General features: G+C 34.0%; 1 protein-coding gene across 2 annotated transcripts in view; it reads left to right on the top strand.

The window, feature by feature from the left end:
- The first annotated feature begins 1,689 nt into the window (after window positions 1-1,689).
- Window positions 1,690-24,448, top strand: part of LOC128179614 (serine/threonine-protein kinase 26-like) — a 36,635-nt gene continuing 13,876 nt past the window's right edge. The window contains exons 1-5 of one of the 2 annotated variants that reach the window (XM_052847094.1): window positions 1,690-2,052; window positions 15,549-15,788; window positions 17,098-17,263; window positions 18,374-18,528; window positions 20,919-21,104. In XM_052847094.1, the coding sequence (XP_052703054.1) occupies window positions 15,549-15,788; window positions 17,098-17,263; window positions 18,374-18,528; window positions 20,919-21,104 (747 nt within the window). In that variant the 5' untranslated portion in view covers window positions 1,690-2,052. The remainder of the gene's footprint in view (window positions 2,053-15,548; window positions 15,789-17,097; window positions 17,264-18,373; window positions 18,529-20,918; window positions 21,105-24,448) is intronic. The other variant, XM_052847096.1, reaches the window with a different exon arrangement.

Here is a 24,448-nt window from a genome sequence, read left to right as displayed (position 1 = left end):
ACTGTGGAAATAAATAGAACCATGAATTCTTCAGAAGATTTACTGCTGACGTCGTCCTTTACTTACCCAGACGTTATCTTAAACTCGCTAACCGACTTTGGAAAATGAAGTACATGTATGTTCAATTCACATGCAGATCGAGAGTCGCCATTTTACATGTTAACCAAATACACACTTAACGAAGGCTGGTGACGGTGATTAAAGTAAGTAAAGTGAATTTATCAGTAGTAAATATGTCTGAGGAATTTTTTTGGAATCGAATATTTGCACAGAATGTGTTCGGAAACAAATAAACCGGGAGTATTTGTACACGCACCGTAAATTGCATGTTTTGTTTTGTTTTTGTGGCCTTGTAGCTCTACGACGTATCAACCCGAATTTTCCGTAGAGCAACATATCATACAAAGTGCACTTCCCCATTTTTGACTGCGTAGCAGAAGGAATGAAAAAAGATCCCCCAATAAGCAAGCATTGCATGTGCGGATCAAGAGGGGACCCCCCTCCCCTCAACTGGAAAAATCAAATTTCTAAAATTTACGCAGTAAAATTCTTATAGATATGCATTGGACCCACTGGCAAATTTTAATATTCCTCGGACCCCCATCTCTGGAAAATTTTCTGGATCCGCGCATGCGTGGTTGATGAGAAATTACTGCCATTGATAATTGATATTTACAAAGCTTTATGGTAATTTACATAGGATGTAAGTGATGTTAAAATTATTCTTCCATATCATCAGATTCTTGGCATTTTCTTTCACAGATAAATTGAATATACTTGATTTAATCACCACACAATAACTTCTCCGAAGGCTAGAACTGAAAGTTTGTTAGATTAGCAATACGCGGTCTTTGATTCGGATCCTCGCTGTTATTTGCAACTGCTGTTTAAATTGGAGACTTTCCAAACAGATAAAAGTACTTGAAATTTTTTTTTCAATATCATTGGGCGTTCTCGGTGAAGACTTGTTCCACATCGATTGATTGAGACCGGGGCTTACTGGTCCGTTTATAATACGGGTAAATATAAGTATGTGGATTAACAACTGAAGATTTAAAAAAAAAAACATGCAGGTTATGAATACCATATAGGCTTCTTCTGGTGGTCACAAATTTAGCGGAAAAGACGTCAAGGCATACTGTTACTTTTGACTGATAAAGATTTAGTGAATGGAATCCTTTTTTATTTCAAATGTTAAATTTGTGACAGTATAAGCAGCAACAAAAAAAAGGTACGCAGTCAGGTACATGTTTAAAATTTTAAGATAACAGACCTGTGTGTGTGTGTGTGTGCATTAGAATTCACAATCTCTTTCGACTCGTCTTCTGGGATGTAGAATGATCACTCACAAGTGCAGCTGCTCAATAAGTACTATGTCAATAAAATCATATAGTCCTTCATAAATGCATATTTTTATTATTTAAAAATTGATATGTCATTCTGACATAACCCCGACACCAGACATAACCCCCTCCCCCGCCACACACTCCAGGCTGGCAAAATTAGGGTTTTTTTTAATCAAGATAGGGTAGGTCTAAACTCCCTCCCTCCCATTGAAAAACGAAAGCTCCATGTGCCTGATAAAAGAATGGATGGCGCAATGCATTGTTTAAATGTTCATTTTATTAATAGTAGCAGAATTTAGCAATATCACGATAGTAGAATTTTATTAAATTGACAGAAGACAAGGAATGAGTCATCGTGTTTTCGTTTTCGAGCCGTGATTGTCATTCGGTACTCTGTCGCACGCTGTTTTCTTTGAAGTATTTATAACCTATTCACAGCGAGTTGCCAGTCGCATGATCCAAGAGGGGGTTGGGTTTTTACCCAGGGATCTTTTTTCTACCAGGAAGTCTTGTTTTGAGCGGGTACGTCACAAAGTTTATGGTAGGATCGATATATCTAAACCCAGCGCTGTCTTTTAGGCCGGAAACCAGATTGTTTTGTCTCCCTAGTCTGGAATTTGACCTGGACTGTGGGATAACCCGTGGGGTAGGAGGAAATTTGAGCCCCCCGAGTCACTGGAAAAAGCGATAAGGAAACAGGTCTAAGGTACGTCGTGATATTCAGTTCATATATTTAGAGATTACCTGTGCAGGTAAACATTCGCCTTACGTCACAGACTCGATAATCATACATGTATGGGTTTTTATTTTGTTTTGTTGTTAAAGTTGGGCGGATTCATGTTTATTTTAACTGATTGCTTATGCAGAAACTAGGACATTTGAAATTTCCAGAGTAAAATGATTTTTAGTTTATGGGACTATATATAGGTTGCGATCTCGAAGCATTACGAGGAGGACTTGTGGATAAATTGAGCTCTAACACATGAGGGTACTAGTATTGCAGATGGGGAATATTCATGGTAATTGTAGTAATCGAGAGATTTAACAGTTTTTTCTGTGTGGCATTGAAGTATATACTTCATGCAAGTCTGGAACCCTCCTGTATAATAATAATTCACTGTCTAGAAATGCAAATCATTTAAGAAAATCCCCGACATATAACGAGTGAAAACTCTTGTCGTTGACTGAATGAACACAAATGTGTGTACGAACGATGTCGTGTGTACATATTTATTTAACATTTTTGATTCTTATTTGGAATATCCGCATTCTTTAGTCAAGTGAATCGCAACATAATCCCCTTTCCTTAGACTCTAACTACACCGTACTTATTTTTCCAAAAAACAACAAAACAGCTCGAATAGCTCGACCAACCGTAAAAAAATTATATGTTAAAATGATTTAAAGCTCCAAGTACAAAGGTCTAACAAATAAAGTAACTTGCCCATGCGCAGATCCCGAAAAGAATTCCGGGGGGGGGGGGGGGGTCGACGGTTATTTGAGATTTCCAGGTAGATCTGAGGCATATTTCTGGTAATTTCATAATGTAATTTAAAGAAATTTGAATTTGCAAAGGGGAAGGGGGTCCGGAGGTATCTTTAAATACTATTTTACAGCATAAATATAGAGGAATACATGAATTTTATAGATATCTGAATTAACTATAATAGCAGTTTTTTTTAAATGAGTCGGTGGCATATTTAAAGAATTTGGACATGAATACTACTACTTTAGGAGGCCGACTTTAGTTTTCATTGCGCATGTTTTTGCACATTCTAGTATAATACAGTGGATTGGTATTCTTATGAAATTTTTACGATGTCATTTATAAAATTGAATACAATAAACAAAATACAGATAAAAATATTTAGATTTCTTAAGAATTTTTTTGTTTTTTAAACGATTTTTCCGTTGTGCGGTAGGGAAGCATTGCCATGGCGCTTTTATGACATAATGATACAAGAGGCCCATGGGCCACATCGCTCACCTGAGGAACAATAGGTATGATAAAATCAGCTTAATGGAGTCATAATACAAACTATCTGGACAATGTACAATAATACATGTAGATCCTGTATAAATAAAACCCATTTTCCCCTGGATATTCTTATGTTTATAATCATTAGTCCCTTTTCTAACAGGATGGTTTTATAGTCATATCATATGTTGAGTATTGCCGTTCTCAAAAAGATCCTTAACAATAGTTTATATATGGGATTTAAACGTACATCAAACTCTGAATCTTCTCGTGAGGCCAAAGAATTGTCCTGGGGCCACAGTCTTAACAATTATAAAGAATCATCTGGCTGATTAGTCTCTGAGAAGATTTTTAAAGATTTACCCTATATATTCCTTTGTTAAACTTTGACCCCCTATTGTGGCCCCACCCTACCCCTGGGGATCATGATTTTCACAACTTTGAATCTACACTACCTGACGATGCATCCACACATGTTTCAGCTTTCCTGGCTGATTAGTTTCTGAGAAGAAGATTTTTAAAGATTTACTCTGTTTATTCCTATGTAAAACATCGACCTCCCATTGTGGCCCAAACCTACCACCAGGGTTATGATTTTCACAAATTTTAATCTACACTACCTGAGGATGCATCCACACAAGTGTCAGCTTTCCTGGCTAATTAGTTTCTGAGAAAAAGATGTTTAAATATTTACATATAATATTAAACATATAATCATATGTTAAACTTCGACCCCCATTGTGGCCCCACCCTACCCCCAGGGGTAACTATTTTCACAACTTTGAATCTACACTTCCTGAGGATGCTTCCACATAAGTTTCAGTTTTGCCGGCTGATTAGTTTCTGGGAAGAAGATTTTTAAAGATTTACTCTATATATTCCTATGTTAAACTTCGATCCCCCATTGTGGCCCCACCCTACCCCCGGGGGTCATGATTTTCACAACTTTGAATTAACGCTACCTGAGGATGCTTTCACACAAGTTTCAGCTTTCCTGGCTAATTAGTTTCTGAGAAGAAGATGTTTATAGATTTACTCTATATATTCCTATGTTAAACTTCGATCCCCCATTGTGGCCCCACCCTACCTCCGTGGGTCATGATTTTCACAACTTTGAATCTACACTACCTGAGGATGCTTCCACACAAGTGTCAGCTTTCCTGGCTGATTAGTTTCTGGGTAGAAGATTTTTAAAGATTTACTCTATATATTCCTATGTAAAAATTCGATCCCCCATTGTGGCCCCACCCTACCCCCGGGGGTCATGATTTTCACAACTTTGAATTAACGCTACCTGAGGATGCTTTCACACAAGTTTCAGCTTTCCTGGCTAATTAGTTTCTGAGAAGAAGATGTTTATAGATTTACTCTATATATTCCTATGTTAAACTTCGATCCCCCATTGTGGCCCCACCCTACCCCCGGGGGTCATGATTTTCACAACTTTGAATCTACACTACCTGAGGATGCTTCCACACAAGTGTCAGCTTTCCTGGCTGATTAGTTTCTGAGAAGATTATTTTTAAAGATGTACTCTATATATTCATATGTTAAACTTCGACCCCCCATTGTGGCCCCACCCTACCCCCGGGGGTCATGATTTTCACAACTTTGAATCTACACTACCTGAGGATGCTTCCACACAAGTGTCAGCTTTCCTGGCCGATTAGTTTCTGAGAAGAAGATTTTTAAAGATTTACTCTATATATTCCTATGTAAAACTTCGATCTCCCATTGTGGCCCCACCCTTCCCCCGTAGGTCATGATTTTCACAAATTTGAATCTACATTACCTGATGATGCTTTCACACAAGTGTCAGCTTTCTTGGCTGATTAGTTTCTGAGAAGAAGATTTTTAAAGATTTACTCTATATATTCATTTGTTAAACTTCGACCCCCCATTGTGGCCCCACCCTCAGGTGAGCTAAAAAGGTTAAGTTTACAATACAATAAGTTGTTAAAGTTGGTTTCTAGAAGAACAGACTTTGAAAATTTTCTTAATAAATATTGACAAATTTTTTACTTTTTAATCTTTAGTTTTTACGATCTGTGTACAAACATAGAATTGTGAGCAAATCTCTGTATCTTGCTTATAATTCAAAGCTTAACACTCAAATATGGTTAGTAAATAGAAATTGTATACAATTAAACACAAGAAACATGCACTACATGTATAACAAATAAAGAACACAATTTATTTTTTCGAAATGAATCATATATATACATGTATACCTACATATTTCCGTCAGCGATATCAAACTCTATTTAAACTGAATAAACTCAAGAAAATGCCGAGCATCTCAACAAAACCTATTGCATTAATCTACCATTACGCAAAAGATAATGCCGAATTACCGATAGAATGAATTGTATTTCAGTACCCCTACATCAGATTTTGCTTAATTTGCGCAGGTAAACGGTTAACTGTTTGATTTACCGAAGTCTCTGTTTGATTTGATACGTAAAAATCACGAAATACAGACGATAGTTTCCAGGTTACAAAGCATAAATAATGAAAACGAAACGAAAATCAGAACAAGCTAACACCATATGTCATATGTGAAAACTGTCAACGCATTGAAATATTTAGCCTCGATTTACTTCACAAAATCGGCACCAATATATTTTGCATGTTTCAAAATTTCCTTTCATGCGCGAACTGTTGCACAACAAGCAAATTCATCATAGTCAGATCGACCCTTTTTCGTATAAAGAACCTCGTTTTAGAAGTATGGAATACGAGTCTTGGTAAAATGGGTATGCAAACCCAGGCCGTGGCAAAATAAAAGCCGGGGCAGATCGGCAATCGTCAATTCCAAATACGCATTATTTTGCAGCAATATTTACAGCGAATACAAATATACTAGTCCATCAAATATCCTGAAATTTTAATGAGATTGTCAGATTAATAACTGCCAATCTTATGTTTTGCCCAGGCCAAGTCTTGTCTACCCATTTTACTGGATGCCGAGCCTGAAGCTATTAAACTGATTGAAACACGCCTTTCCTTTATTATTATTTTCGTAATAACTCAGATTTGAAACAGAATTACCCCTTAATTTTTGCAATTTATATTTTCCTTCCCATAAGGATAATTTATGCTAAACTACGTTGAATTTGCCTCGGTAGTTCTTGAGAAGAAGATTTTTAAAAATGCAACCCCCTTTTTCTACAGTTTCAAGGTTTTCTCCGCTTTGAATATAGATCGGACTTTTATTTCTGCAATTTATATTCGCCCTCCCATAAGAATGCTTTGTGCCAAATTTGGTTGAAATTGGATAAGCGGTTTTAGAGAAGAAGTTCAAAATGTAAAAAGTTTACAGACGGACAGACGGACGACGGACAAAATGTGATCAGAATAGCTCACTTGAGCTTTCAGCTCAGGTGAGCTAAAATCGAAGCTTTGTAGATTGAAGTACGTTATAAGAAATAACATTATATAAATAGTGCCTGTTTAGGAGGGTAACAGTTGAAATTGACTGTTATCCTCCCATACAGGCACTATTTATTTTATTATACTGAATGTCTTAATTTTAGAGATTTTCTTACTGCTTCTATATAGAAATGACGTGAATTCCACGACGAACCGTACGCGCATAATTTACGCACATGTTACAATTGTTGTGTCACCCGTTGCTAAGTGTGTTGCTAACGCTGAGGGTAATAGAACGGATAATCACCGGGGTCTTAACCAATCAGATTTCAGCATTTAACATGAAAGTATAATAATATATAAATAGTGCCTGTTTGGGAGGGTAATAGTTGAAATTATTATACCTGCATGTTAAATTATGAAATCTGATTGGTTTAGACGCAGTTGACAATCCGTTCTATTACCCTCAGCGCTAGCCACACACTTAACAACGAATTGTTATATGCGCGTAAATTATGCGCGTACGGTTCGCCGTAGAATTCACGCCATTTCTATATAAAAGCAATTAAAGAATTCTCTAAAATTAAGACATTCAGTATAATAAAATAAATAGCTTTTATATAGAAATGACGTGAATTCTACCGCGAACCGTACGCGCATAATTTACGCGCATGTAACAATTCGTTGTGTTACCCGTTGCTTAGTGTGTTGCTAACGCTGAGGGTAATAGAACGGATTATCAACTGCGTCTAGTAAACCAATCAGATTTCAGTATTTAACATGAAAGTATAATAAAAAAAATTGTACACCGTTTTATTTTATACACAGAATTATGATATCCTCAGGGACATTTTTCTTATTTTTTTAATAAATCCATTTTACCAACCTCCATTCGTAATGCTCCAAATATATAGCAAAATTTGGTGCATTTTAATATTTTGAGATGGCCTCCACTAAAAACAAGACTGTATAATTTAGTATTTTTTACATATAAGGTAGGAAATGATATTACCAATCATATATAGCAATTTGAGAAAAAAGCTATTGTAATATTTTTTTTAATCTGCTTCGAAGTGCGGAAAATGACAATTTCCTATATATTCCTATAGTAAATGTACCTCTATTTTGAGATGGTCCCTAAAAAGAACCAGACGGTCGATTTTCTCGAAACTTTGCAGATTAACTAGCTAGAATTAGTTTAAATTGCATATGGTAAAAAATGAAGAGAATATTTTAATGCATAAATATAGAGGAGTATATGAATTTTATAGAAATATGAATTTAATAATAGCTGGGTTTTATTATGGGGAACATCTATAAAGCCAATATCAAAGGAACCTGGAACAAAACATCTTTTGGGGAAGGGCTTTCAAGATTGTTCAAATGAAAGGTCACTTCCCCTTCAAAGGGAAGATAATCAGAAAAGAGTAAAAATAAAGTTGTGTGTTTTAAAATGTTCTTCATGAATTTTTGGATTAAGAACTTTCAAGTTTGTTGAAATGAAGGATCATTCGTTGTTTATGGCTTATACTAAGCTGAAACAAATAGACTCATTGACACTGTGCACTGAGATTCCATTTTTAGCTCACCTGAGCTGAAAGCTCAAGTGAATAATAATGATAAAGGAAATGCGTGTTTCGATCAGATTATTACCTCGGGTTCGGTATTCTATACTTTTAAAACGGAGCGGTGTAAAGGTTGCACTACAGTATTAAATTTTATTATATATTCTTACCAAAATTGCACAACTTCACATACAGATTAAAAATTTAAAACGAACTTCTGGAAAAAATCCCTTTGACATCTTTTTAAACAACGCTTCATTTACAATTTTCTAGCAAAATACACACGTGCATCCAGCAAGGCGTGAGACTTAGTTTACCTCGAACTTACACATGTGCTTTTCAACCCCCCTCCGGAAATAACACGCATCAAAATTTCAAATAACCTCGCATTACTACAAAACTGGGACAGTTAAACCTCTTACACATTGTTTTTCATCCGATAAAAAAATTCATCTCCTTCTCAAGCGGAAACGCCCCAAATTTAAAGGAAAATTGGGGAATTATTTTGCCTTAGCCATTTTTTGACGTGAACCTTGAGTGAAATACTGTAATGACACCTGCAAAAGTAGGATCTTTGTTTAAAGCAGCCACGTTGAATGATAAACGGGTCGATCTGACAAATGTTGTGCAACAGTTCGCGTGCAAAAGGAATCTTTGAAACATGCAAGATACATTGGTGCCGATTTTGTGAAGTAAATTGAGGTTAAATATTTCAATGCGTTGACAGTTTTCACATTTGATGGTTGTGTTATGTTAGCTTGTTTTGTTTTTCGTTCATTTTCAATTATTTATGCTTTGTAATCTGGGGAACTATCGCCTGTTTTTTTTGTTATTTTTTACGTATCGAATCAAACATAGACTTCGGTAAATCAGACAGTTGACTGTTTACCTGTGCAAATTAGCAAAATCTAATGTATTAACAAAGTACTAAAATACAATTCATTCTATTGGTAATTCGGTAATATCTTTTTGGTAATGGTTGATTAATGCAATGTGTTTTGTTGAGATGCTCAGCATTTTCTCGTTTATTCAGTTTAAACAGATTCTAATATCGTTGAAGGAAATATGTACTAGTTATATATATAAATAGGATTCATTTTGAAAAATAAATTGTGCTTTTTATTTTAGTGCATGTCTCTTCTGTTAAATTGTTTACAATTTCTATTTACTAACCATATTTGAGTGTTAAGCTTCAAATTATTAGCAAAATACAGAGCTTTGTACACAGATAAGAGGCCATTTTTTGTTTACATTTTAGATGCTGAATAGGAAATACCAAATTAAAATTCTAGTAAAATTGTGAACTCTGTATCTTGCTAATAATTCTATGATTGACGCTGAAATTTTGGTTGATTATACATTAGAAATGTCTCGCTAAACGTTAAATACTCGTACAAAAAATGATATGCTGTAACTACTGTCTGGGGCCCCCTCTTTATACGATGATTCAGAATTATATGAATTCCACATTAATTTTAATAGTTTTTCATACACGAGTAAATGAAAACGACACCGTTAAAACAGTTTCCATAGTTCTGACACATTTTGTTACGGGGATAAAAATATTATCACTATTCCTAAGAAGTATTACAGTGTAAAATCATCCTGGTTTAGAATATTTTAAATGACAAATAAAGTAACTGGTAAGTATTTAGGGAAGAAAATGTACCTAAATGCTCTCAAATATTTTGATCGCTTTATATAGGGGGGATTAGGGAACAGAAGGAAAATATAGGGAATTTGAAGTTAACAGTGTACCGCTACCAAAAGTTTAGTTTTATATTTTGCAAAGGATTTTCTTCTTATTTTTTTTTTTAGTAATAATGGCATTACATAAAGGTACAATGTCAAAGATTAAGTGTATGCAAAAATAAGTTTAAAATTCAAATACTTTACACTATTTATTTTTTGTTATTCTACAGAGGGGCCATATGGTACAATATCATTTGAACGCCCATATAAAGTAATTGTTGCTCAGGTGAGCGATGTGGCCCCATGGGCCTCTTGTTTTGTATGACTGGATAGCCTCTCTTTGATTCCAAATGCTGCGGCTAGCTTATTCGAGTAATGACCAATGTTTCTCAGGTGAACAATGTAGCCCCTGGTCCTCTTGTTTATATTGTTCTAGAGACTCGGGGCCCTGACATATGTCTTGTTGCGTAAGTGGCTTTACAAATGTACCGGTGATTAGCGTCTTTGTTAATTTGATACTGCTTTTTATCATTTTCTAAAAAATATTAGAAAATGGAGCCTAAAATGTCATGTCTAGAAAACAAGACGCTAATCTAATCAACATTGCTGTATATAAACTTTTCATTATCCAACTCTTAGTTTGAGAGTCTTAAGTTAATCATAACCAACTTAATATACTTATGTAATAGTGGGTTGTCACGAAGAAATAACTACTCTACTGATAGGGTTCTTCAATTTATATAAATGAATGGATTTTTGGACAAAACATTGTAATATGATGAATTATAACCAGCATAAAAATGTTTAATATTAATATTGTGTTTCAGCGAAAAAAAATGAATTCATAGTAAAATATAAGTATAGCCGCAAAACTGTCGCTCCACGGGAAATTCGGGTTGACGGATCGTGGAGCTACAGTTCCATCCATAAAAATATATATATATATTTAATGTGCACAAAAAGTTGCGCACGGTTTTTGACTTATCAAATTAATGAAGGAAAATTTCCATACCTAAAAAATTCCTTTGACATTTTAATTTATAGATATCATTACTTGCCTTCAAATATCTTACTAACACCCTCACCAGCCCCGTTTGGGTTGAATATCCCTCTGATAAGAGATAACTTCTGTAGAAAATAATCTCACTTTCTTTCTGTTAACTCAAAATTACTAAGGCATGTAGCAATAAGGGAGGCAGTGCTGGGCCCCAATTTATGTTGGAAGGCGACATTTGTTTAAAGAAGGAGTCTTTTCTGGTTTTCGACTTGTCAAACGTAAATTTGATTAAATATTCATTAAATCAAGATGAAAGGAAATTAAATTATCATATTTTTCTTTCATTTTTATTATCATACAACTTGGCATAGAAATAGCAATCAAAGTTTACAATCTAACAAGGACTATATTTTTGGCGGAACGTTGGCGTAGGAAAATATCACGTTTTTTGCAATTCAGAATTGCTGTAGATTCATGACTATTTAGCATTTTTAAAACAATAAAACCAATGCGGCATTTTTTTTTTCAACTAATGTGATAGGATACGTGGGTTTCAGAATGTTTTTTAAATATGATTTGCCTATCAAATTACATTTTTATTAGCTTTTTAAGCGCTCATTTTATTAATAGATTTATGTGAAAAAATCGTTAGAATCGAATTTTCTCTCTTATTAAATGGTCAATTTTTCAGCGTTTTTGTCAGTTTATATCTTTATATAAAGTCTTCATAATACGTGAAAATCAGAAATATTTTGATATTGGAAGCATAAAAAATTGATCAAATTATCTTCAATATTTAAGAAAATTAGAGGAAATCGGGCTAAGAAATATCAATTGAAGTTTAAATATTTATTCCGATTTAGTTGTATAAGCTGATAGACGTTCTCCTATTCTATTATTTCAGTAAAGAATAGAAACTTCACATCGTAAACAGGTGCCCACATAACTGCAGATAACTACATTTGTTTTTATCATCATTTAAGTTGAGTGAAATGGTAGTGACCTTGACCTGACCTTAATGTGAAAACAAAAAGATCAAATTTGATGAAACTGATAGAATCATTAGGTTATAATATCTGTTTGACTGTGTCAAAATTTCATGAATTTCTTAATATAAGAAGTATGTCTAATAACGAGAAGACTCCTTCCTTAATATTCAATTATAAAAAAAAAAAAAAGAAGAAAATTTGGACGAAACGAACTGAACCCAAACTTTTGGCATGGGAAAAAAGTAAAGAAAACTTTTACGAAAAAAAAATGCAAGAAACGAATCATATTTATCAAAATTTTAATGAGACAATATCTACATATATACTCCTTCCCCTCCCCTCAATGGATTATTTTTTCAAAAATATTACTAAATTTTATGTACTAGTTAAGTACATGAACAGTACGTGTTTGATGTTTTAGGCCAGAGAAATTGGATGAAATTTTGCTCTCTCTCTCTTTCACTAATGTGAAATTTTGCTCTCTCTCTCTCTTTCACTAAGGTGAATGAATTATAATTGAGAAAAACGTGACCAAGACAATTGCAAACTCTAATACTTAGTTGTAGTCGTTTGAAACTTATAGCATTTCAAATGCTTAAAATTGAATAAGGGTTTTCTTATCTGAGAGAGCAGATATGGGACAACAAAATTAAAAAATAACAATATAACATTTCATTCAAGACAATAAATCCCTATATTGAGATCATACCAATTATTGGAAGTCTTCCAGTGGAAGATAATTCATTTGACCCCCTTTCTGTGTTATAACAAAATGCTGTCACGGCTGGTTTACACTTTAAGCATTTCTAAAACATATGGATCCCTTTACAGGAACTATTATCTTATCCAAGTTTAAAAACAGAAAACCTTTCTGATTAATTGGAAACTGTGGCAATTTATCATGTACTGTATTTAAAACATGTATGTAAAACCTTCAATAGTCTATGATAAAGAAAGATAACTCTTGCTAATTGAAGCAATTTTTGTTACAAACCTATACAACAAAGTGCTATTCTGAACTAAAAGGTAGTGGTTCATTATGTTTTGTAATATGAATTATATATTATTTTCATACAAAGTTAATATTTTTAATAAATTTATGCTGCGATGGTAAAAGAGGTATAGCGCCTTTTCCCATTATTTCGCCTACACCTGTGTTTGGACGGAAATTACCTGTTACTAAAAATAGCTTCAGGTGTCGCAATATGATTTTCGAAACCTGGATACAGTGTACTGATTTTATAATGGTGTCTGTAAGAACTAATTCTGTGTGTAGCAGTAATTGATATTCTGAACCGTGATAAGTTCAAGCAGAATGCAATGGATCTAAGTGTAATAAGAGTACATGTATAGTGTTAATGAAGAGATCTGTTTATATTGGGAATCTCATACTCAGATAGCTGCAATAATGTAGCCCTCTCCCGATTTTTTTTGGGGGGGAGAGGGCAACAACTCCATAGGATCTCCGTAATGGTGCAAGTGCGGGAGTGATTCACTCCCGCAACGATTTCGTCTCAAATCGTTTATAGATGACAACAACATTTGCATTTCTTACCTGAACTCAAACGTTGTAGATGTCTATGGCATAAATTAATCCAAAAATATCAAGTATAGTCCATATTTGGCATATATCGGTTATTTTTCGTGTATGTCAACAACGAAAGTTGAATTTGTCCGCCATGTTTACTGACCTTGACCGGTTTTATTTTGGGACAGCCAATGAGAATTCAGGAGCGGATCTTGAACTGAATATAGGAATTCCCCTATTTTAAACATAATTAATGCGGTAAATATGAATTTTCCATTATATACCATTTCCTTAAATGATGTTTTAGTGATATAACGAGGTAAGATCGATTATTTACACTGACATTCACGTTATCAAGCCCATCAAATCTCCAAGCGTACATCCCATAAAATCACGCGAGAACTGTCATGGCTGCTGAAAAAGACGACTGGTAAACATGCTGATGTGTTTTATCTGGTTTTGATTTATATACAGTTAATTTGTTCAACCTGTATTAAAAAATCATTTTATCTAAAGGAAGTCAAATATTAAATCGATCTTTTCAGACCGAAGTCAGCCGCATTAAAAAATTAATTTTGCACCATTACGGAGATCCTGTGGAATTGTAGCCCTCTCCAGTAAACATCAGATATAAAAAATCGGAGAGGGCTACATTATTGCAGCTAATACTCAGACTGAATTAAACAAGATAATTAAAAAAAACCCCGGAAGAATAGATACATGTGGGTATAGTCCACTAATGCATTTTCCATAGGCGGTAATGTTAACGTTATGGTTCATAGCTCCGGCCCTAATTTTCGTTCAGCAACGAGGGACCTCTTGAATGAAAGCTCATCAAATTGTCTCTTTCCTGTTAAAATTTCGTGGTTTGAAGTCAATTTCGTTTTCTGGCAAAATGCGTCTGTATTGAAAAACTCTGAAAATGAAAGTAAAAGTAGGGAATTTCTCAGTTTTGGAAAGGGTGTACATCAAACAATTTCAATTCTTTTCTTCAAATGATAATTCAATTTTGACACTTGTTTTAAAAATTGCAAATCCTCTTTTCTGACATGTGTCAAGCATTCTGATTTAAAATGTCCCAATAAATGTATATACACTCTGCAAGTATAGGGACTATTTTGCTTAAAGGCACTTCTTTGTTGTCCTACCGATTCTAAAAATAGTTAGAGGGATATACTCATGTAACTTAACCTCTCTATTCTGTTCATGTTTCAATTTGAGTGAAAAAAAAATACTTCTTAGTGGATTCGATCCAGCGACCACAAAATCAAAAATACCTCCGCGTTACCACTAGGCCATGCATCTAACATTTTCCATAGATGCGTTTTCAATATATATGGCTATAAACATGATTGTATTATAAAAGACACTAATTGAAATATTTGTCTAATTTTCAGTACGAGGACCACGTTAAACCAAAACTATTTCAATGTATACGTGTACTACAATACCTGTAGAGCATAATTTTAATCGGATGTCTTTGGTTAGAGTGGTTCAAATAGTCAAATATCCAATTTTTTATCGTATACTAACTACTTTCCTATATATCCCTAACAAAACCTGAATATTTTAATGATGTCGTGTAAGATAATTAAGACTCTTAGAGCATGGTGATTGTGTAATTTGCGTTTCTTTGAATATATTTAAACGAAATATTGTATAATATTGAAAATGTCTGATGTTTGCAAAAGGCTATATTTGAGGCCAAATCGTATATTAAGTGCGCTATACCTCTTTGGCTTTTCCTATTCACTATGTCTAGTTTTCTTCATATCATGATTAGACACATAATCAATTTTTGAAAAATCTAGCAGCGGCTCATTACTTCAACTTTATTTCAAATAAAATAAAAAGAAAATAAAACAGGGGCGAAAATTTCTCTCTTTACCGTATACTTCACGTTCCGAGGTCGGTTGATGTCATGTGTGTTTCGGAAAATTTTTGAGGCAAGTTAAGCGGTAAAATAAATCAAATTTTTTCTATCCCGAAGCGTAACCGCAGCCACACCCACTTAGATTTTAGCGAATCACCCTGAATTGTCGATTGAATCTAAAGCACTTAGAAAGATTTCATTTCTACAGATGAATGTTGGAGACTCAGAGTTGAAGCGTCGATTTCAAAAGATGGACGAACAGATCGGTAAAGGATCCTTTGGACGTGTTTACAAAGGTCTGGATACGAACACTCAGCAAGTGGTGGCCATTAAAATCATAGATCTGGAGGAGGCAGAGGACGAGATCGACGACATACAACAGGAGATGCGGATACTGGCACAGTGTGACTCCCCATTTGTCACAAAATATTTTGGGTCCTTTGTACAGGTAAAGAAGTGTCTCATGCAAAACTGACACAGATGAGGTCTAGATATTTTCAATCAAATTGAATGCACGACCGACGATTTGGTTTGACTCATTCATTTACTCATTAATAATTATAGCTCAGCAGAGCTGAAAGCTCAAGTGAGCTATTCTGAACACTATTTGTCCGGTATCTATCTGTCTGTCCGTCTTTCTGTAAACTTTTACATTTTCGACTTAGTCTTCAGAACCCCTGGGCCGATTTGAACCAAACTTGCTACAATTCTACAAAACAATCTTAGGTGACGTTTGCTATCATGAAGGGCCATGCAGTCTGTCAAAAGGTCAATAATTATAAATTATTGATATTTTATTAGTTTTTGAGAAGTGCAATATTTTATATAAGTCTTCTTCTAAAAAATTGTTTGGACAGGAAAGCTGAAACTTGTCTGGAAGCATCCTCAGGTAGTGTAAATTCAAGTTTGAGCAAATCATAATCCCGGGATAGGGTGGAGCTACAGTGGAGGTTCGAATTTTTACAAAGGTATATATTAATTTTATAAAAACCTTTAAATATCTTCTGATCAGGGACCAATTGGCCAGAAAATCTGAAACTTGTGTGGAAGCATCCTCCAGTAGTGTAGATTTAAGATCGTTCATATCTTGATCCTCAGGTGTAGAATGGGCCACAATGTTGGTTGAATTTTACATGGGAATATATATAGAATTTTTTTTTTTACATTTTCTTCTCAAAAACCCATTGGTCAAAGAAGTTGTAATATGGTGAAAGCAACCTCACATAGTGAAAATTCAAATTTGACAAAGTCATGATCTTCGGGGGTAGATAAGGGCCCAATTGGAGGGTCGAATGTTTTAATTACATACTTACAAAAGTCGCTCAATGTTTTACAAAAAAAAAAAAACCTGGAGAAAAATTTGAAAATCTATTAATACGAGACCTATTCTACTACATTGTCCAGATACAATGTATTTTGTATAAGACTCCATAAAGCTGATTTTATAATGACTATTGTTGTTCAGGTGAGCGACGTGGCCCATGGGCCTCATGTTTTAAAGCTAAGATAAAAAATTTGTCTCTGAAGACGAAACAGCTCAGATAGGTTCAGAGGGCAATAGAATAAATCATAAACATATCTTATATCTGTTAAATGTTAAATATGTGTTTCATCGGGCACAAATAATATAATGCAAGAAAACACTGTATACCAAATTATCAAATGTCTCCGAAATAATCAGTTTGAATTGATTGATTTATTGTATCGATAATTTTAAGCTTGTTTCAGTATGAAATTGTTCAGTCTGTTTCCAATAGGGCTTTAAGCTTTGGATCGTAATGGAGTACCTTGGGGGCGGGTCTGCTCAGGATATCATTAAAATGGCGCCATTTTCCGAAAGAGACATTGCAGTTGTAATGAGGGAACTTTTGAAAGGATTAGATTACCTCCACAACGAACGAAAAGTACATCGCGATATCAAAGGTAGCTAGATATACTTGGAGGTTTAATGAATAAAGTTAAAGAGGAAATGGACAACATGGGCAATTTTTAATTAGGTGTCATCATGAAATCAAGATCCTATCAGAATCATATCAGAGGCACATATATATGTAGACATTTTATCCAGGAAAAAAATCAACAGGCTATATGTAATTCATATGTTATAGGCAGTTAATAAACATGATAATAGACGAAGTTTAACATGTTTATCGTAGTAAAGTCCAAAAGGGAAATCCTGTATATACGTATAATTTTGTATTTGGAGGTGAGAAAGTTACACATACAATTAGGCCTCAAAAAATATGTGTGTTTAGGGTAACCCGACCTAACCTACAAAAATGCCCCGATCCTACCATTTTTAGATATCTGTTTTTATCCGATTGTGAATTTTATCTTATTTGTATTAAAAAATCCGTTTTTAAATATGGCACAAACAAACATTCTTAGGATTCATGCAGAAAAAAATATGATAAAATAAAAAAAATCCCAACCTACCTAACCTAATGTTTTCATCAGTGTTACCCTAAATACACACTTTTTTTTATAGGCCTTACTATACCGTATTTTACCATTTGAATACAAGTATTTTGGATAGTAAACTATTTGAAGCGTTACAACCGTCTTCTTTATTTGATGCTATAGAAAATAACTTTTCCAAGATTATAACCGAAATCTTAAATTTTTCCATATTTAAAAGTTGAATTACTTTGAATATATGCTAATGTTATAATTACTATCTTTAATATGTAGCTTACGGTAAACTGTATTATAGGACAAACTAATATAGAATTAAAAGATACCCAAACATTATTAAACACATCTTGAAATTTTAGACAATCTTTCGGGAAACATCATTATCAAAACAGTAAACAATAATCATTTTAACTTAATGTTAGGAAAAAGGGAGGATTAAATGATATAAAAGTTATTTAGTCAAAGTATATAAAGGATCGAATATTATTGGTAGGAATGGCAATTGTAATGAAACACTTCTAGCCAAGTTATAGGTAGATGTTCAAGGAAAGTCCCCACAAAAGATTGTTGTCCTTTAAAAATGGTATAAACAATAAATAAACGTTCTTGTATGTTTAGCTGCCAACATCCTCCTGTCGCACAAAGGTGACGTCAAGCTAGCGGATTTCGGGGTAGCAGGGCAGTTGTCCACAATAGGGAAGGCGGAAACCTTTGTGGGTACTCCATATTGGATGGCGCCGGAAATCATCAAAGGGCAAAAATACGACACAAAGGTACAGAATATCGGTACAATGATAAAAGAACACACCGGCGGGGTACTTATTATCATCATTCAAAGAACAAATCTCTAAAACAAGAATGCTAAGGCAGAGAATTTAATAACCAATAGCTATTAATTGTGTCATGTTGCGACACTTTTAGCTCAACTGAGCTGAAAGCCCAAGTGAGCTATTCTGATCACAATATGTCTTTCATCTGCCTGTCCATCTGTCTGTCTGTAAATTTAAACACATTTTCAGCATCTTCTATAGAACCACAGGGCCAATTTCAACCAAACTTGGCATAAAGCATTCTTAGGCAAAGGGGATTCAAAGTTGGGAAAATTATAATTAAGATTCACGCACTTTTTCAAGGGGGAGAAAATTAGGAATTATTAAAAAAAATGTAAAAATTTTCAAAAATATCTTGTCAAGAACTTTTTGGCCAGGAAAGCTGAAACATATCTGGAAGCATTCTCAGGTAGTGTAGATTCAAAATTTTGAAAGTCATGACCCCGGGGCAAGGGTGGGGCCACATCGGGGGTCGAATTTTACATAGGAATATATAGAGTAAATCATTAAAAATCTTCTCAGAAACTAATCAGCTAGGAAAGCTGAAACTTGTGTGGATGCATTCTCATGTAGTGTAGAATTCATGACCCCCTGGGGAAGGATGGGGGGCGAACTTTCAAATAGGAATATATAGAGTTAATCTTTTTCTCAGAAACTAATCAGCCAAGAAAGCTGACACTTGTGTGGAAGCATCCACAGGTAGGGTAAGACTCAAGCTTGTTCAAATCATGATCCGAAAGGGGGGGGGGGCACAATGGGAGGCTGAAGTTTTACATAGGAAATAGTAGAGAAAAATCTTTTTCTTAGAAACCAATTAGCCAGAAAAGCTGAAACATTAGGGATCCAATTTATAAAGGAAGACATTTAATTATTCACAAAAACTGAAATGTTGTAATGTATGGTTTTACTTTTATGCAAGCATCTTGATAAACACACATTGCTGATTCTTTAAAATTGTTTAGACTTTCGTCCCTGGACAATTCTTGTCCTCACAAGGGGTTCCGAGTTTGATGTAGGTTTATATCCCATATAAAAACAATTCTTTATGATCTGTTTGAGAACTGCAATGCTCAACATGCATATGACTATAAAATTACCCTGTTAGAAAAGAAACATTATTATAAATGTAAGAATATCCAGGAGAAAAAAATGGATTTTATTGTACAGGATCTACATGTATAATACTACATTGTCCAGATATTTTTATTATGACTCCATTAAGTTGATTTGATCATAACTATTGTTCCTCGGGTGAAATATGTGGCACATGGGTCTCTTGTTTCTTTGATGCTATCAATTCTTTGATTTGGACAGAAGACCTATGGCATAATTCCAACATAATATACATGTAGCTTGTAGTAGGCGGGGCTTAGCTGTACAATAACTTCCACGTACTGTACAAGAACTTCTAAGCCACAAACATGAAACTTAAACATCAATTTTAGAATCATTTTAGCTAACAAAAATTATTTAGTCATGAAAACTAACAATGATTTTGAGCCCCAATGATAGCTGTTTGCAACCTGTTATCCATATATGTAGCATACATTTCATAAAATAGCGTTTCCTTTGGCACAGTCTCTCTAAAATATTTGAACAGATACCCGACGTCAATGGTCTTGGTAAAAGCTACCACCCTACGTTTTGGGAGGGTGTAAAAGTTATAGGGTAAAAAACAAAATAGCAGGAGAATATAAGGTCTGTGGCCCCACCTAACTTTCAACACTATGCTACGTGCCTTCATTTTCCATGACCTCGCAAAATATGAGATATAACGTATTGTAATCTATCTAAAAGGCAATGGCATATCCCCGTTTCGGCCATTTCACTTCAACGTCCTAAAACAACGTGTAACTGCATTTTTACAAACTATGTGTTGTCTAATTATAGATTTATGACGTCATGCCTTTGTGATTATGCAAATAACCCTGACACAAAACATTTACAGGTACACTTGTTTCGTTTGTAAGGGATTTATGGATACAGAAAGGTGGGGCAATTTTTTTCGCTGCGCGACTCGGCTGCCACGCCTCTCTGTACCATTACTCACCTCAAACGAAAAAAAAAATGTTCTGTGAATATCACAGACACAGCACTTCAATAACTACATATGAACATTGAAAGTTTCTACACATCAGAACAAACGTCACAGGTAGAGATATCTGAAAGGTGCAGCCAAATTATGCCCTGATAAAGGTACATATATTTCGTTTTACAAGTAATGTTGTGTCGAAAAGGATAAATAAAAAAACTAGATAGAGAAGGACATAGCAAACACTCTTGATTTTTCTAGCATTGACAAGGGAACAGTGTAAGACTTGTGACAATTGCAGGCTGACATATGGAGCTTAGGAATCACCGCTATAGAGCTTGCCAAAGGAGAACCTCCTTATGCCGATCTTGACCCAAGAAAAGTGATTTTTCAAATTCCCAAAAAGGATCCTCCTCAATTGTCTGGAAATTTCTCCCCGGCCTTAAAAGACTTCGTCAAAGACTGTCTAAATAAGGATCCGAAAGACGTGAGTACTTTTCCTTTAAACCCCTATGGACTAGCAACGACACGCAGCAGCTTTAATGTATGTATTACATACATATACTATTTAATATCAGCATGTCAGTTTTAAGTTGGATTTATAAAATCAAAAATTATTCAAATTTTAAACGTGCTTCTAGTTCTACGTGTCGTCATAAACTGGCGTAAGGTGGTATGGACACTTCCATATTGTTTCATACTTTCTATCAAAATTTTTATAAATGTTTCCTTTCCCAAAATTCTTACATAACAGCGTAGTTCAATGGTTAAGAGCGATAACAAAGAACCAGTTCGAATTCCGCTGGGGCTTTAACATTTTTTAGCTTTCCTAAAATTTATAAACATAATTTTTTTTAGCAAATAATGTACAATTTGGGAACTCTAAACGGCCGGTGAAAGTATTTCAATTATAATGTACTGTTATCCATTTAAATATCTATAGGTGTCTCATACCACCTCAAACAAACTACTTGATAGAAAACCGGGACTGCGTTCAAGATCGTAGCAGCTAGCCTAGCCGCTAGGTTGTAGATATCTTGATCTATTGAACGGACCGATATGTTAGCCGCTAGGTCTCAGATTTGAAGTTTGAAATATTCAACTAAAGACTAATTACATCGACATAATTTGTTAATTACAAGCGGAAAATATTCATGTTAAAAATCATTATAACTTAAAGGATGAACAAAATATCACTAAGTAAATATATTTCATGTTTGTTACAACATGGTAACTAAGGTGGCCATCTTGAATTTGATGCTTAGCATAAACTATTTAGGCTACGAATATCTACGTAGAGGCTACGCTAGCTTACCGTTCAACTACGTAGCCCTACGTAGCAGCTACGATCTGGAACACAGCCCGGTTCTATTAACGCGCATGAATCAACATACTTGTTTAGGTATTCGAATTAAAAACTATATATACTTGGAATAATCCATTCATTACAATTACCAAGCAGAAATTGACTTCAACAAACGCAGAAATCACATTTATCGGTTCCATGGAATGCACGAAGATGCAATTTTACTTTGTCTAATATTATTGTAAGATCATACACACTTTATTTACCTCTACCACTTTTTTATGTAAATATATAATTATTGTCATCTATATAAGCAAATTTGCTTACAACAAAGGCCTTTTATTCTTTATCACGTGTTTCATTAGTTATATGTTATTATTCATCCCGCTGGCTGACTATTTTAAGTTAGAATGAAACTTCCAAAATTAATGCGCTTGCGTAGATTAGAATTCTGGGAAGAAATTAGACAGTCCATGATGGACACAGACTACAACTATATTCCCCTCTTATTAAAGAAAAGGTTATAGTTTGGATGTGTATACGGATATAAATACGGGTTGGTACGTGATCAAATCTTCCATGAAGCCTTTTGGGCTTTATGGGATTGGGGATATGGGGCTGGTCAACGTGATCAAATACCAAAACGCCCGAATGGAATTCAAATACGTTATGAAACTGGTCAGTTTTGGGGTCAAACTGCGCATCGCCAGTCTCGTATATACTGTAGATGATGTTAATATATATCAATTGAATTCAACTGTCCGGCGTGTTAAAATATCATTCTTTGGAGCTACATGGATAAATCTGATTCTGGCTCTTCAAAACCGTCAGAGTTGTAATTATAATCATCGCATGTTTCTATAGTATCTAGATAAACGTCTAGTCCAGATAAAAAGGTGGAACAAAATTATTCGTATATATTTTCAATAATTTTTTGCTTCATTACCGATTCCTACTTTTTTAAAAAAAATTCTTTTGCTTTTAACAACCTGTACATGTATTTTTGAAATCGGCATAACCCGGTTATTTCATAAAAGGGGAAAAATCAACTTTCTACATTGATGCATACATAGTTTTAAAATCCTTGTTAAGAAGAAAATGTTTATAATTCAAGTTTATAACGGGGACTTCACACAGAAAGAAAAAGCACGCGTGCAAAATATTACAATAACAGGCGTCAGAACTTTATTCTGACATTCTTAATTTTTTTTATATACATTAATTTACCTTTTCATGCGAATTAAAGAAATTGTATAAAAAAAATTCCAACTGTTTCGGGATTTGAACCCAATCAAAAAAGTCGGACACGCGGTAACACTCTATTCTGTGTTACCACTCGACTAAACTAGACATGACTTTCAGCCGGGGAATTATATAGTGTTCTTAGATTTCAAAGGTATTAATGATTTTCTCCCAAAACGAAATTTTTTTTAAAGATATGCCTCTTTGAAACAAAAATCAGTAATTGTAGTTTTTAAAAAAATTGTCGTACTTTAAACATTAAGATTAAATTAATTTGTTTCAAGGAGGCAGTTTTTCACAACAATGAGGATTCCCCTTTTATAACGCTTGACATCTTCCACATTTGTCTGTGTAACCATTTTTAGTTCTATATAATGTTCTTATCAAAGTAAAAATAAACCTTCCAGATACAATTTTACACTGCTTTATATACAACGTGTTGCAAGCAAAAAGAAAAAAAAAGAATTACCGTAGTACATCAAATTCTTTAAGTTTAATTTTTCCATTTAATCTTTAGGGGAAATTAGCATAAGAACTGCAATACTTCTTTTTTATTATAGCCAAATATATTGGTTTGCAACAGTAAAAAAAACCCATGCGATTTAAAGGGAAATCTATGCGAAAATGCAATTCAAAACATGATCTATATTTGCAGTACATGTATATTGCTTTTAAATAAAGATAAGTCGGCGTTCAATCATACATTGTGTATACACTTTTGACGTTCAGTGAACAAAAATAAGTGTGCTTACTAAATGATCAATAGCAAAATAATTTTGGTTTTATATATATTTATAAATTCTCACGAAGTCAAAATGTAGAAAAAAGAATATGGCAGTGCATTGAAATTCTTATTCAGAGCATTTGAATAAATATACGTAAATTTTGTATTATTTAGAACATTATTTTATATATGCAACCTCTGTTTTTGAAAAACACTTATTACTTTTCAGATAAAAAAAATTCAAAATATATCTGTCACCTTGAATCACCCTACTGCCTGACTTACGTTAAAATTTTATCATAAATGATTCATATACATTTTATTATTAGAAATGCCCTTTATTTTGATATTTATGGCATGCCAAACGTTGCAATATTCGATCTTCTTCATTTGTATTGTATAAATTTTCAGTTGTATTTTATAAATTTTTTATTTGTATTATATAACTTTCATTTGAATTCTGTATTTTTCCATTTGTATTGTTTAATTTCCATTTGTATTCTATCATTCTCCAATTGCATAATTTTCATTTTTATTCTATAATTTTCTATTTCCTTTG

The sequence above is a fragment of the Crassostrea angulata genome, chromosome 4 (assembly GCF_025612915.1).
Source record: "Crassostrea angulata isolate pt1a10 chromosome 4, ASM2561291v2, whole genome shotgun sequence".
NCBI classification, from domain to species: Eukaryota; Metazoa; Mollusca; class Bivalvia; order Ostreida; family Ostreidae; genus Magallana; species Magallana angulata.
This window is presented reverse-complemented; position numbering and strand designations above follow the sequence as displayed.